The sequence below is a fragment of the Eucalyptus grandis genome, chromosome 3 (assembly GCF_016545825.1).
Source record: "Eucalyptus grandis isolate ANBG69807.140 chromosome 3, ASM1654582v1, whole genome shotgun sequence".
NCBI classification, from domain to species: Eukaryota; Viridiplantae; Streptophyta; class Magnoliopsida; order Myrtales; family Myrtaceae; genus Eucalyptus; species Eucalyptus grandis.
Genome location: NC_052614.1, coordinates 1,361,445 through 1,377,878, shown reverse-complemented (window position 1 = coordinate 1,377,878; position 16,434 = coordinate 1,361,445). Strand labels below are relative to the sequence as shown.

Here is a 16,434-nt window from a genome sequence, read left to right as displayed (position 1 = left end):
CCTCTCTCATCACGAGTCCGGCTTCCGGTTTTTCTTTCTTCCCTTTCGAGATGAAAAGGAGCCTTCCCCCAATTGAAACAAAACCAGTGAAAGGGAACGTGGGATTAAAATCGACGTCTCATCGGACGAAGCAGAAGCCCGCGCTAAGTGAGTGGTCAGCCGTTGGTCAGCCGTCTCTTTCGTAAGTGGTCCAACGGCAGAATTCCATGTGAGGCCAGATTTTAAAGAGTTAACCGTACACCGAGTCATTTGTACATATCACGAAGCAAAACTCTGGCAAAAGGGTACTCACGTTAGATTCGTATCGTTTGATGTAGATGTTGGGGTGGGTGGATAAGTTCCAATATTGAAACATGCACGCTACCTATTATAATCGGTTCTCAATTTTTGAACTTTAGAACATATCCTATTTATCCAGAATCGATTCTCGAACCTATCATATTTTTCCGATTTGATTCTAGGAACTACCTAAGAATCTGTTTTGTTTTTGTTCCTTTTGTTGGTTCATTTTTTTTTAGCAAAATCATATGAAACAATCCAAAGTAAAAAATGAACAATAAAAATCATAATCCGCTAAAAATAACAGTCCATGAGATGAATACGTAGTCAAATATAATTATATAAAATAAGAACTTTAAACACATAACATAAAACATAAATTATAAAGCTTCATTTCCCATCCATTCATAAAAATTCTGACGATGTGTTTTGAGGAAGTACAAAGGATGAAAGAGTAACCGCCCGCGGTGGTGTAGCTGGCTTCGCGCTCTCTCCCTCTCACAAAGGGGAGGAGTTCGAATCTCGAGAGGTGTCGCATTCGCACGACTCACTTACGACTGGCCGTGGTGGTGGCTCAATCTGCCAGGTTTCTCGCTACTGCCGTACGGTGGTTCCCGAATCACAAAAAAAAAAAAACAAAAAAAAATACTGAGGTTAGAATTTAAGGTAAAAATAAATTAAAGTTTTCGCTTTTTAGCTTATAAAGTTGATGCCGAAATCGATTCCAAAACTTCAATCTGGTTCTTAGGTAAGTATTCACTTGGAACCTATTTCCGGATTAGTTACAATTGGTTTCGAAAATTCGGAACCTGTTTCCGAATCAATTTCAGTCGAAAGTGATTCTTGAACCTGTTTTTCAAGCGATCCGATCCGATTCCCGATTAAAATTGATTTGGTTGCATATTCTAGTTTGATGAATGAAATCTTGATCGTAAGCTCCGGTAAGGTAGGGGGGCTATTGCGGAACCGACAAGCACGTGAAACCCATTTTAGGACAGAAGAGGGTTTGACGATCGACGCGGGTTTCGAATAGCGTTCGCCGGTAGCGGAAGTTAAGGATGATGTGCGTGTCCAAAACGGCTTGCGCAATGCATCGAAGAAGCTTCCAAAGACCTAAAGGGCAGACTTGGAAAGTACGTGATCCAAACGGATCTCCAGAACATCAACGGTCAAGCTGCCGTGTTTGGACCACGGGGCCTAAATTTTCATTGCTTTCGGCCGAACAAGAGTGGACTGGCCGTTTTACACATTTGCCCCTGTGGCAACGCCAGATCTACCACCGGTGCCCCCCCCGAAGGATGGACCCTCCAAAGAACATCAGCCACGTATGTATCAAAGGATAGAACATAAATGGTGGAGGCGAGACACACCTGTAATTAGCCATGATGATTGGGTTTTACTATCTCATCGCCGAGGGAACGAGTTTAAATTTATAGATACTCGCGACTTAAGTAAAGGTCTCAAGGGTGGTTTACTGGTTGGGGTTCTGAGAGTTTACATATAAATAGCGGCTTGCAGTGAGGCCACACTGGTGCTACCCAGTACTAGCATTACCAAGTACTGGAGGATCATGTGATTCCCATTGGAAAGGGTAATCTCAAACTTATCAGTCTCTCTATCATAAAAAAAAAAAAATGGTGAGGGTGAGTCCATTGGAATTTGTAAAATTTATTGTAAAAGTGTAATTAAATTCTAAAATTTTTGAAAAAATACAAATAAATCTTAAAACTTATCATGAAAGTACAATCAAATTACAAAACTTTCAAAAGATATAATTAAACTCTAAAACTTATCAAATCAGTGTAATTAAGTTCTAAATTTTGTTAACATTTTATATTTGTTAAGTTTGACGGGCCTAATGAAAGGATTTGATTGTATCAATTGTACATTCTAAAAGTTTTGAAACTAAATTTTACTTTTATGATAATTAGTTTTAATATTTGATTGCATTCACGGAAACTTTTGTCAAAATTTACTTCTCTTTTTTTTTTCCACTTCTCGATGAGCGGCTATAGTAAAAGCTCCTCCCAAAAATGTTTTCAGGTGTTTGTCTTGGTTCTAGTGCACTCGAGATTTTATATTATGCGCCATTCAATTCAAGGACGACGAAAGATTCGGTGGTATGCCGACCCCTATATAGAATTAAATTGACCAACAAATCCGGCGTGAAAATATTATTTTGTGTCAAAATATAAATAAGCCACTTGAGACAGACACTCCACATATTTGCACATGTGCATCAGTAGCACTACAGCACAAGTGTCACCTACCCAATATTCATTGCCCTCTCTTTCCAGATGTACAGAGGGAACAATATTATTATAGTCTCTGCCAACCACCCCTTTTCAATGATGCCCGAGCTGGGAAAGTGGATTGACCTTCAGGATCACAATCTTCATCGCATTTATTGGATCTTCAAAATTTTATTATAAAAATGCAATTAAATTCTTAAGTTTTAAATCTGTTAAAAAAGTTTATGAGATAAGTGAATTGAGACTCTTCAAATTTGTTATAAAAGTATAATTGAATCCTAAAACTTTTAAAAAGTAGAATGGAATCGTTAAACTTATTAGCATTTTTTGTTTGTTAAGTTAGACGAAATTAATAAAAGAACTTAATTGTACTAATTTGATAAATTTTAACATTTAATTGCACTTTTTAAAAATTTTACAACTCAATTATACTTTTGTAATAAGATTTTAGACTTTATTACGCTTTTTGAAAGTTTTAATACTCAATTATATTTTCATGACAAATTTTATACATTTTTATACACTTATCTCAAAATTTATTTCTCTACTCACTTATCGATGAGAAGCTGTAGTAAAACACCCCCACTCCACATATATGTTTAGTGTATTTTGTCTCGGTTCTGGTGCACTCAAGATACTGTTTTATGTTCATTTAATTCACGGATGGCGAAGCGTCTGGTGGTGCGCTGAACTTTTTATAGAATTAAATTGACCAATAAATTCGGCGTGAATATCATATCGTGTCGGTATAGAAACAAGCCGCTCGAGACGGAAATTCCCCATATTTGCACATGTGCATCAGTAACACTACAGCACAAGTGTCACCTAACCATATTGATGACCTTCTCTTTCCACATGTACAGAGGAAACATATTATTATTATCATTATTATAGTAGTCTTTGCCAACCACCCATTTTCAATCATGCACAAGTTGGGAAAGGAGATGGACCTTGAGGATCTCACTGTTCATTGCATTTAATGAGGGTGGCCCGCTAATATCCTACAAACAATAAATCATAATCAAAACATTGATTTTTGACATGTTTGGTTTTTTTTTTTTTCAACTAAGCGCTTTGATTGTACTGCATTCTTACATGTCGCATTTAGTATTTTTGCAGGGTGCGAATCTTCACACAGCCCCCACCACCCCAAAATTAGGTGGGGGAAAAGGCTCTTATCCAAATTTCTACTCAACATCAGAAGCCCCAATTAGTCATAATTTCTACTCAACATCGGAAGCCCTAATTAGGGGCTGTTTGGCAACGTGACAAACAGTTTTAGATTCTGATTTTTTGTTCCCGGAATTAGTTTGAGAACAGAATTGCGTTTGGTAAAATTTTTGTTCTTGGGAACAAATTTGGAGTGAAATCAAGAATAACAAAAAGAATTGATTCTTATCCCGGAAATAAATTTGAGAATTAAAACCAACTCCTCTTCTTCTTCTTCTTCCCTTTCGCCACTCGCGACCGTCGTCCACCACCGTCCGCCGCCTTCTGCCGCCGCTAGTTGCCGTCCACTTGTTCGGCGAGCTCAGTGGAGGCTCAACCCAACCCCGCGGTGGCTAGGCGGGCCTCGTTCAGCCCCGACGAGGCTCGGCTGACGAGGGCCGATGACGCTCTGGTGAGGTCGCCGGCCCTCGTCTGGCCGATGGCCATAAGAAGAAGAAGAATAGGAGAAAAAGGAAAAAAATAAAAGAAAAAAAGGAAAAAAAAAAAAAAAAGAAAAAAAAAAAGGGAAAAAAATTTAAAAATTAAAAGAAATTGATTTGAAACAAAATCAATAAGACGATACCAAACGCTTGATTTATTAAAATAAAAAATTTTGGATAATGATCAAACGACTTAAAAATCTTAAAATTTGTTCCGAGAATAGAATAAATAATAATAATTTCTAATTAAAATCTACTCGGGAACAAAATCGTTACCAAACGCACCCTTTAGTCTATCAATCCAGAAAACTTAACAAAATTTAGATAAAGAAGGACTGTTGGACTGGGACTAAATAAAAACCAATCGACCACCTTTACCCACGTCCAGATCACTAGCCTACGAGTCGTTGCCCTCCCACACCAACTCTCGATGCTTCGCCCGCCTCGCCTTGATTTTGCGATCCTCGGTAGCCCCTTCACCTCGATTATCAATTGGGTTCGGACGATTAGTAAACCTCAAAACGAAACGAATTCTCAAGCATCACGCGTAACCACCTCGTTTCCGTTCGTTGGGCAAACGGAGCCGAACCTTCGACCATCTCGAAAATGGCAAAACACGTAAATAAGTCGCAAAGCGATGGGCTATTTCTGTAAACCGGAAGCTTCCTGACAAGACCCAACAGCAACCGGTTACAAAAACCGAAACTGCGAAAATCCTCCGCCTGCTGGTGGTGGACGTGGTGGTGGTGGCGCGGGGGTGGCAGTGGCGGATTGTCATTCGCCATTCTCTCTCTCTGTCCCTTTCTCTCTCTATTTCTCATCGTTCTACGCTTTCTCTCTCTAGACGACTACGAATCTATGCGTACTCGCGGGGACGCAATCGTCGTACATTTGATTACCCATTTTCTAATCTACGAAATGCGCTAGCGAACGCCATCATTGTTCATGATTTCAAGTTAGGATTTTTATACTCGAAGTTTGGATTTTTATTTTCTTGAAATTCGTCTCTCCCCTCCCTCCCCTCGACGCTTCGCTTTCCTAGTTTCCAGTGCTGCTTGATTGGTTCTAGAGGGAGAGAGAGGGGCAGAGGGGTTTCTGGGTTGTCTCTGTTCGGGCGCGATGGATCCCCCAGCGTCGCCGGGGAGCGGGGTGCGGGTGGCGGCGCGGTCGTCGATGATCGACTCGTTCCGGAGCTGCGGGCTGAGGGGGATGCGGATTGACAAGGAGGAGCTGCGGCGGAGGCTGGTGATGCCCAAGTACATCCGCATCGCCATACGGAACTCGATCCGGTTCAAGGACCCGAACAGCGTCGACGAGAGCCAGCCCGCCGCGGACGAGAATGCCGAGCCCCCCGAGGCTCCCATGGTCGTTTTCATCAACTCCCGCAGCGGAGGGCGGCACGGGCCCGAGCTCAAGGTCCGGCTGCGCCAGCTGATCGCTGAAGAACAGGTACGGATGATGCGGTAGTTGATGTTCAGTTGAGTTTGATCACAATTCGTCTCTTTGCGTATGTCTGAGCTCAAGCTCTGGCTTCATATGGCGATAGCTGTGAAATGGGTCTGCTTTCTTGAAATTCGTTTGATCATTTGGAAGCCTAGTCTGGGTTCGCTGCTGTGCTCTGGACTGCTCGATTGGGTGTGTTGGGCATCTTTTATATGGGACGCTTGAAGCATTTTTGGGCAGTGTTGGGCTGTCTTAAGATGAGAAAGGCCATAATTTGGGAAGCGATGTTAGCCGCTGTGATGCTGGAAATGCTTTTGCTAGCTTGAATGCGCATCATTTCTATGCTTCCTTATCGCTGCATAAAATTCGAAGCTCCACTGTCTGTGATATTGGAAAGCCCTTCTGATTTTCTCTTCTCCTTTATTCAATTGGGAAAGGATGCATCTTTTATATGCAGTTTATGATCGCTTCATCAGAGTGACTGTGGATAGTGAATGTCTGTTATTCATTTGTAAAAATTGGAGCTTAATATAAGCCATGAAGTTGTTGAATCTCTCAAATTTTCGAGGGGTGGACATCTGTTGGTTTGTGTTTGTTTTTTAAGTACAGAATTTTCAAGGGGGCGGAAACTTGTTGGTTTGTGTTTGTTTTTTTGTAGTACAGTATTTCTCTTTGAGTTGTGGTATAAACAAAAAAATTTGAGAGAGAGAGAGAGAGAGAGAGAGAGAGAGAGAGAGAGAGAGATTTGAGCCATTTTATGACAACTATAGCAGCGGACAACTTGAATTATTGCAGTGACTCATAAAGATTATTTGATGGATGTGTTCAAAAAGACAAGTTTTTCTCTAAAAGTATGGCATGCAATATTTTGGATATTTATATCTTTCAGTACCACATGCACCCTCTTCAAATTATATAGTATTTTGAAAAAGGTCATATTGAGTTTCCTGAAAGCTTTAGAGCTACATTTGACGACAAGGTTTTCTTTTCCTAGATTGAAAATTATATGACTACTGAAAAAGTATAATTGAGGCAAATAGAATAAGCATCAAAGGTTGTCCGGGCATTTTGCCACTGTTTGTCATGCTGCTATATATCCTAATGTATTAATATTGTACGAACTTTACATTGCACTCTTCATGTTAAGAAGATACTCTTTTTAATCTAAGGTTATCTGTGTTGCAGGTGTTTGATCTACAAGATGTTAAGCCTCATGAGTTTGTTTCATATGGGTTGGGTTGCCTGGACAAGTTGGCTAGTCTTGGTGATCAATGTGCCAAGGAGATCCGGGAGAAATTAAGAGTTGTGGTACGTTCGACCAGCCAATCAAGTCAATTGATAGAGTTGTGCGGATGTGTATAGATGTGGATTAGAACTTTTACATTGATGCTTTATGGCCACCTTTCTGATTGTTTGGCAGGTTGCAGGTGGAGATGGTACCGTCGGTTGGGTATTAGGAGGTCTTGGAGATCTTAACAGACAGCATAAACCAGTCCCTCCAGTGGGAATCATTCCTCTGGGTACAGGGAATGACCTATCTAGGAGTTTTGGTTGGGTATGCTGCTTCTCTTTGTCGTGTTTTAAAATCTCCAATTGTATCTCTCGATTCATTGTGGTGTAATTTTGAGTTTAGGGTGGTTCGTTCCCCTTTGCCTGGAAATCTGCTGTCAAAAGGACTCTTGACAGAGCAAGTACCAGTCAAGTGTGTCGTCTGGATAGGTATGATATCTTTCTTTAATTGTCGACTAATGGCTTTTGTCAACAAAAACTTCATGTTTAGCAGATTGGTGATGCTCATTAGCAATGACTAGGTTTAGGCTGTCCTTAGAGTTTCACAGTAGAAGACAATGACCGGTTGAGAGCTTTTAATGTCATTTATTGCACTTCGATGACTGATTGCAAATGGTAGGCATGGCATTGGTGCTTTTTAATACACCTTCTTGCTTATCCAAAGAAAATGTCAATTGTTGCACCATGCCACGCACCATTGTTGATAGAAACCAAGTGCATGTACATATGAACTTCTGCTCTAAAATTTCCCAGTCCTACTAGTGTGCGTTGAGTAGGAAGACTAATATGATTCCATTTCAGCTGAGGTTTTAATGGATTTGGACAACTTTGTGGGAGCAGAAAAAATATATTGGGATTACGACAGGAAGTGTCTGAGGATGGACATATTGTGAAACTGAGAGCAGGAAAGTAATTCTATTAAGGTTCATTAGTAATAATTAGTGTCAATGTACAAAACCAACAAGTCGATGCAACATTTGTTGAGGGGTAATCGCAGTAGAGGTTGAGAGAAAAGATGCAAAGCCTAGCATATAGGGTTGGCTTCCTGTCATTGGGGCCTGTAATCTTCGGGCCAGAGTTTCATGTAAGGCATCTCAAACAAGGCATCCCAAACAAGTGCCTCAGCATCACTGTTTGTCTCTTATTTGCTAATGATAAAAAAATGTGCTGGTTATATCGCTTTTCCCACGAGAATGGGCTGAAGCATTTTCACAACCTCTTTTGTGTGCTATATTCTTTAGTCTGTCATCGGTAATACTTAATGTGTGTTCATGAGTATTTGATCATTATTCTCTCATTGAACAATCATTTATTGCTGAAATGCTCATTTTATAATGCAGTTGGCATGTTGTGATGTCCACACCAATGGAAGAAGGAATTAAATTACCTTATTCTCTAAAGGCCACTGAAGATTGTGCTCTTGATGAGGTTTGTTAGCTCATATTATAATCATATACTCAATTAAATGTGAAATTTTGATGGATGATAGGGCATACTCAGCAACAAAACTATGTGATGGGCTTTTTCTTTTTTGAGGTTCATTGATCTGCTACATTATGTTTCCTTGGAAGTGATTTAACAGTACAGTGGAGGAACTCATTCGTCTTTATGAGTTCTTGCATGATACGCAAGTAGCATTATTCTGCTTTCACTTAGAATAAATTGGAGAGGTTTTTCAGAATCTCTTGGTGAGGTGTCCCTTCCTTCTACCATATTGTGCAAGAGCAATAGAACAATATAGCGGTTTCCTATTTTGAATGTTTAAACACTGGATTCGTGGTCAACCTCGATAGCTTTAGGAATATAAAGGGTAATGTATGACCCATTAAAGAGTAGAATGTGATTTATGTTCAGATCTTGATAATGTGGTAAAAATGATATTTTCTTACTCTTTATAGTTATAATGTTTTGTATGACCAAAGTCATATAACATGTGTAATCTTACTTAAAAGTGCAGCATGTAGGTAGTGCACATTTGGTCAAGTTCCTTAGCAATTGGTCAACACTATGCACAAGCTTTCATCTGTAAAACTGACATAAGGTTGAAATACTGTATGAAATGAGTGTTGGACTGTTATATACTAACATGTTCGTTAAATGAGTGAAAGTGAAAATGAGAATGTCTTCATGAGTTTCTGGGTCTCATAAAAGATAAGATGTAGGAAAAAGCATATATTAAAGAAACTTTGTAGAGCCTTAATGGAGGATAAGATGAGTTAAGCCTTGTTTTTCTTTTGTTGGTGATTAGCAACCTTTCAGTGCTTTAGTGTGAACTATTCCATGGAGGTATCAATAGGTTGTAGTGGAAGACCATGGAAGATATGGGTGACCACTTAAGGAAGGACCTTAGTATCTGAAATTTGAAGGCTTGATATTTAAAGGAGTAGTAATGCAGTAAGAGATTTTGTGGAGTCTCTGTCGGTTGGGAGAAGAGGCTCGGCTGGTGGATGCTGGTGTTATTTGAGTTTATTGGTGCATAGATGAGGAGTGAATTTTCTCTCTATTTTCTGTGGTGTCTCTTGGTAATGGCTTTGCAGCTCATTGACCTAAAGCATATATGGAGATTGAGCAAAAAGTCGTAATCAACAATATTTTTGTTGTTTTGTTGGTCATAGATGTATGTAACTACGTTAGTGCCATTATAGATGACTTTTGCTGTTCGCTGAGGTTGGTACTCTATTTCATATTATCGCTCTTCACAGGCTTTGATGCTGATTAGGTTCCCATAGTTGTAATACTAGGGATTCTCATGATTTCTATACTGGACTACTTGTAAATGTTATATTCACATGGAATCTATGCTGCATCTCGTCTTTCCCAACCTTGAAGATTTTTCCTTTTAGATTATATTTCCATGTTCAGTCACTGTAAGATGAACTGAGAAGAAATTGATTTTTGGTTGTTTGGATGGGAATGTGTAGTCTATGCTTATGTGGATGTTTTATGCGTTTTGCATGCACTTTCTGTTTTTTTTTTTTGGTAAGGTAAGAAGTATATTGACTTTCAACCAAACACGGCTATACAGCAAAAGAAGCTTGGCTCCAACAAAAGCATGCACTTTCTGTTTTTAGCCAGGGATATGTTTGTTCTGGCTATTGACCTTTCAGCAACATCTATGTTTCTTATGGCCTTGATTTTCTGATGCTCCAGGGTTTGGAATATGAAGGGCAATTGCCTGAGAAATCCAGCTGCTTTGAAGGAGTGTTTTACAATTACTTCAGTATAGGTAAAGCAATTGCTGTTCAAATCTGATGCATATAATTAAGATTGGCAATGCATATGCATTTGATATGACATACGATTCACTATGCAGCACCGCGCATTTAGCATTTCACAACCCAATTTCCTTAGACCTATCTTGCTTTGCATTTATATGTGGACATGTTAATCGTGCTCCTTTGTTTGAGGTAGCAGAAATGCTATTAGTGCGGAGACATGTCACTACCTATTGTTTGCTGAATTATCTGACAAACTGTGGTTAGTGAATTAAGTGAAGCCCACTCTCTCTGTTTTGCATCCTTGTTTTAATTAACATACTCAATATTGCCTCATTACTGTAACCTGATTTATCATAGGACATTTGGAAACCTCTTAGTAACCCTAGCATCACATTTCCAATTAGCCTTTTATCGTGAAAGCCAGAGTCTCCTTCCTCTAACCATCGATCTTTCTAATTTCTCCTTTTACTTCATGGCAGCTTACCTATATAGCATATAAGTTCATGGTTGAAGTTGAACATGAATGCAGCATTTTAGGCTGCCAGTTACTATAGTTATCAACTGTTATTTACTCTCATCCTTCCTCTGGTTTTGCAGGAATGGATGCACAGGTCGCTTACGGCTTTCACCATTTACGCGATGAAAAACCTTATCTTGCTAGTGGCCCAATTGCAAATAAGGTTCTTATTAATTTCTCTTGGCTTCATGTATGGTCTCGTGCATGATTAGAATTGAGGTGGCATTTTCATTAATTTGGGAGCTAAGTGGATTTTGAAGTGTTTTGAGTTGCTATCTCCCTTGCCTTCATTTGAATTGCCACCTTCTTTTTTGCCCTTTTTACTTTGCCGAGATACACTAATTGAAGCTTTGAACTGATTTGCTTGTTGCTACAGCTGATCTACTCTGGTTATACATGCAGCCAAGGGTGGTTTTTTACGCCTTGCACAAGTGATCCAAGTCTTAGGTCAGATACTTGATGAACTTTTTGACATTTTTTGCTACCTTATTCCAGTTTTCATCACTTAAATATACGGTTAAAGATGGTATTATGTTTAGCTGCTGAAATTTTACTCCAAATTCTTCATTTGTTGTCACCTTGTAACTTGGGATGAGAACAAACAGAAATAATGATGTGGAAGTTATGGTTATTGCTCTGAAAACATCGCTTGCCCTACTTAATTTATGCCCTTAACTAGTCCAGCACTGCAAGTGAAGTTAAAACCCTTAGATCTTTGGTATGGGGTCTTTATACTTTTTCCATGCTTCCCTCACCATTGTTACTCTGTCCTTTGGATGGGTTGGCTCACAGAATCCCCATTTTCTTGGCAATGTCATCAGGTTTATTTACTGAGCAATATAAATATTTTGAAGGACCAATTTCTGTTAGCAAAATAGTGTGGTTTGATAAAAATTAGTATGACTGAGAAGCACGTAAACATTGGCAAAGCTGTTCCTTTGATTGGTTGATTTCTATATTTTAGCACTAAGTCTGAGAAATATCTTGCAATATATTTGATGAAATTTTTCCAGTTTTAAGCCTTGTTCATAGAATATAGAAATCAACCAATCAAAGGAACAGCTTTGCCAATGGAAAGAAGTATACATGAAAAAGATGGAATTTGAAGTTAGAGGTTTGACTATCATAAATAGGAGAACCAATGTAATTTTTTTGACTAATTATTTATCTATATACAACTCCGCCATCCATAGCTGGCTTTCCTATTAATTTATTTTTGGAACTGAGCCCAACATGTTTAAACCATGAAATTCTTCATCCGACAATGCTAGCAGAGGTTAAATAACTTTAAAAAGGGACAACATTAGGTTGCATGGAGAAAATTTTTGGTTAGGTTACAGGGGGAGATTGTGGCTTCAAATTACTGTCTGCATTGGACTACTATTTGTCCTCTCTAAATTTTTTGATAATTGAAATGCTTCTCCCCCTCCTCTTTTTTGAGGTATGCTACATACATGGAGACTTCTCTTCATTTTTGTTTCCCTTAGGGCCAATTCTGCACGTGTTCAGGTAGGAGGAATGCCCATCTTACACCTTGTTATTGTTCCCATCTTTCCATAGCAATTCTTTATTATGGTACCTTAAATACTCCAGCAAGTGTGTAGTAGTTGCCCCCTAACCTTTATTAGGACAATGCGGCTCTTTTTTTTTTTTTCCTCCTCTTTTGTGATCTCACTGTTGATAAGATGATATTTGCAGATTGAAAAACTGTCTATTTGTGTCTTTTTGTTCATTCATCTCATCTTACTACGCATGCAAATGTGTTGATTTTTAGGGGACTAAAGAACATTCTCAGGATACACGTTAAGAAGGTCAACTGCACAGAATGGGAGAAGGTTCCTGTGCCTTCCAGGTTAGAGTTCTAAATGTACATGGTTACACGCACACAGACACATACATATGTATGTAATTCTGTTTTACTCTTTCTTTGGGATTCTTTTTTAATGGCTCCTCTATATGTATAGATGCTCATGGTGTAAAACGTTACAAAGTTTGTTATCACTTAAATCTTTATCACTTAAATCTTTCTAATCCTGTTAAAAGCCTATTCTTTTGGTATAAGTATGTTTATCAATCAGCAGTACTTGTTTTCTGCTCCTGATTATCTCATTTTTCAAGTGTTATCTGTTCACTTTTTTCCCTGGTTTCCAGTGTCAGGGCCATAGTAGCTCTGAATCTTCATAACTATGCTAGTGGAAGGAATCCATGGGGTAATTTGAAGCCAGATTATCTAGAAAAGGTTCTTCTTATAAATCTCCTTGCATGAAAATAATTTTAATGAGATTTTTTGCTTGTTGCATGCTTCTAACACGATTTTGCTTCTTCCGTAAAATGGAAATTTTCTCAAAAGCATGAAAATCGTTAATGTCCTAAGAACCAGTTCTGTTGTTACTGAACACTGTCTTAGAACGAGCAACTTGGGACATTCTGTGCACATGAATGAAGCAATATGATATTTTATGTTAAGGTTGCATTCTTCTTCGACTATGTGATATAGAGCACTTCAGAAACTATCTGCCACTTATGTGGTAATAGTGCTTTTTCAGTTGACCTAACGGTGGGGCATCATATGTCATGCAGAGAGGATTTGTTGAGGCCCATGTGGATGATGGTCTGCTTGAAATATTTGGCTTAAAGCAAGGATGGCATGCCTCATTTGTCATGGTTGAATTGATATCTGCGAAGCACATTGCCCAGGTAAACTATCTTTGAGATGTTTTATGCTTTAGTATGAGATTCTAGGATTGAAATGCCAAAAGAAACCAAAGGAAAATAAAATAAATGTGGGATCTCGCAGTTTTCTTAGTGGCAATCAGCATGGCGCTGGCTGTGGACCCACATCAGATGCTCACATGTTGCCAAGGGCTACACCTTTTGTTTTAGTTTTCTGTTGGATCTGTTTTCGTGTCCTGGCTGTATTTCTCTAGCCGGTAATGGGTTGTCCTCAGAAGCCTGCACCTACTACTGAAGTTTTGGTTTTTCGCTACCCAAAAACTAAGCCACCTGAACTGTGAGAAATTGAGCTGGGGTGGGGTCTCTAGTTACCTGGTTTTCCCTAACGTGCAAGCTGAGTTGTTGGTGGTTTTGTTTTTGCCTGTCAGGCTGCTGCTGTTCGGCTGGAAATCAGGGGCGGGGAGTGGAACAACGCATACATGCAGATGGATGGAGAGCCCTGGAAACAGCCGCTGAGCAAGGATTATTCAACTTTTGTGGAAATCAAGAGGGTGCCCTTCTGCTCGTCAATGATCCGGGGAGAGTGAAACAGCGGTAGGATATTGCAGTAATGGGTCCATGGAATTGGTGTCTATATTTTATTTATTTATACTGGGTCATGTACCATAGTCATAGCTCAGGTTTAGAATCTTAATGTGATTGCTGTAACTGTATATTGTCGATTGGTTGTATTAATGTAATGTTGAGTTGGTTTTAATTTGAGGAGCTCTTTTGTCGCAAAAACTGATTCACTGGTTGTGAAAGCTCTTGATTCTACTTCGATACCTTAGTAGTTCTTGGAAATCTTGCCATGACAATGTTTGGAAGAATGCCTTTCAGACCACATTCAGTATTTCATACATCCTAGAAGCAGATCATAAAGATGGAAAATTTCTGGCACTCAACGTGCCTCGGTCGCAACCGAATTGAGCATGGCTTTTACACTTTTTTGGGGTTATTACATCTCCAATTCTGAATGACCCTTGCAGCTTCCTTTGGTGGCCTCAATGAATAGCTGTTCCATCTCGACCATGTGTAAGCTGGCCCTTACTGACATGTAGCTGATGAACTGGTCTGCTGTGCTTACTAAGTAATAATCACCCTACAAGATTGGCAGAGACTAAAAAATCAGTGCCCCTATTCTGGTCAATAGAATTCTGTGTACAGTTAAAACAGACGCCTTCTTCCTAAGCACGTTATTCACTTTCTGAGTAAAAAGCCTTGCTGATAATCTTCCGAGGGACAGAGATATTTGGTGGATTAGCCCCAAATCAGTGTGGAAAGATATGAGGAAGCTAAAGAACTTGTATGGTGAAACTTTTAGAAAATAGACTGAGGAAGCTGCCTCATGGTAAATTGAGCCAGGAGCCAGGTAATCCTAACACTTCTCATGTCTCCACTTCTCAGCTATCCAAAACACCATTGGCCCATGGAAGAGTAGTCATTTTAGAGACCTGAACAATCAGCATAGCCAAAACTAAAAATAAAAAAGAGAGAAATTGACAGAGGGTCTTACTGCAGGCAAAGATGTGTAGTGGGAGGAGCTTTTCTGTGATAGATACAGGCATTAAGCCAGGGGGTAGGAAGAAGAAAATGACAGAGGCAAATCGCATAGAGATGGATACAGAAAAAAAGTTTTTTTTTTTTAAAAGTAAGCCAGGTGAGGTGGTTGGGGGGGACCATGATAGATAGGGTCAGGCCATGGCGCAACCTGTGTCTTCAAGTAATCAAAAAAAAAAAAAAATGAAATAAAAAATAGGGGTCTAGGCAATCAATTTTCAAGTCACTGGGGGAAGGAAAGTGGCCTGATGACCGTCTTTTTTTCCCTCCTCGTCCATTTCTATCCACTACCCCATTTACTGACTCCTGACTCATCTTCCACATTTGGGTGTCTTTACTTTGCACCCATTAATAATGGTAACAATGCCTGGTTTGGTACTCACAATGGCCCCTGTTCCCGTTATCAATTCCCCCACTGTCTTTGGAGCTTTGCTTCTACAATGGATTGTGAATCAGCATGGCCTACCATATCCATTCTACGTCCAGATATTCGAGGGCGGTCTGTTTGATGTCGTGGTATCAAGATAGCAGGTTCAGTCTGTAAATTTCTTGGCCTTATCGTGTGGCCCCAATTAATCACTTGATTTTCATTTTTGAGAACGGGGGTGTCCACGTGTCGAGTGAGCAGTATGTAATGAAGATTCAAGTTTGCTTCCACCCACCCTATTAAACTGTTAAGACTCCGCCACAATCTTCTGGCGGTGCTTAATGACTGACAATTATTGGGCATAGCTTCAAGCTCGGGGATCAATAGCTGTTGCTATATAAATTATGTTGAGGGGTTAGCCACGTTTGTAAAGTGATTGGCACTCTTTGCTGGTACAAATTGATCACGATGTCATGCCTTGAAGAAATAGAGAAATCTTTCAAGTTTCAATATACTGATGTGAATGGTCAAGATCCGGTTATGTATTGATTTCCTTTGGTGCGTGAAAGTTGGCCAAAGCATCAACTGGTCGCAAAGTCAAAATATAAACAACCATGATTAGAATCTAAGGTTGATTTCTCGATCTATATATATAGACACACACACATGCAATTCGCTTGCCGAATTTCATCCAAATTACTGATAGTTGGCTTTGAGACATATAGATGGCTCTTTTTTCCCCCCAAAGTCTCTAGGAATTGGTATCTAACCTTTAATTATGCTTATGAACTATATAATCCATCCTTTCTCTATACATGGAGAAAGCACAGGCCCATTCGCCGCATTTTAGGTTGTCCTAGCCAATTATAAGTCAAGAAATAACAATTCCTTCGGCAAACGTCAACCCCAATATGAAAATCCCACCGAAACGATTTGTCATAGGCTTTGGACCTCCATTCACAATCTAGAGAAGATAGAGATATGCTCTTAACATGTGAAGCAAGAACATTGTTTCATGTCAACATCAATCCCTCATTACATCGACATGTGATGCGCAAAATGATTCTCGACGATGAAAACTTTTTCGAAAGACTGTGGGAGCCACTTCCAATTTGGAGATAAAGATACGCCCTGTCTTGGCTTTGTT

The 16,434-nt window shown here is 39.4% G+C and overlaps 1 protein-coding gene across 1 annotated transcript; it reads left to right on the top strand.

Moving 5' to 3' along the window:
• The first annotated feature begins 4,893 nt into the window (after positions 1-4,893).
• LOC104435986 (diacylglycerol kinase 4) lies at positions 4,894-14,145 on the top strand. Its single transcript, XM_010048715.3, has 12 exons — positions 4,894-5,629; positions 6,809-6,931; positions 7,044-7,178; positions 7,257-7,342; positions 8,254-8,341; positions 10,064-10,139; positions 10,729-10,811; positions 11,025-11,095; positions 12,423-12,500; positions 12,800-12,887; positions 13,229-13,345; positions 13,750-14,145. Exons 1-12 carry the CDS (start codon positions 5,300-5,302, stop codon positions 13,906-13,908), a joined length of 1,434 nt encoding a protein of 477 aa, XP_010047017.2. The 5' UTR covers positions 4,894-5,299; the 3' UTR covers positions 13,909-14,145.
• Positions 14,146-16,434: the final 2,289 nt, after the last annotated feature.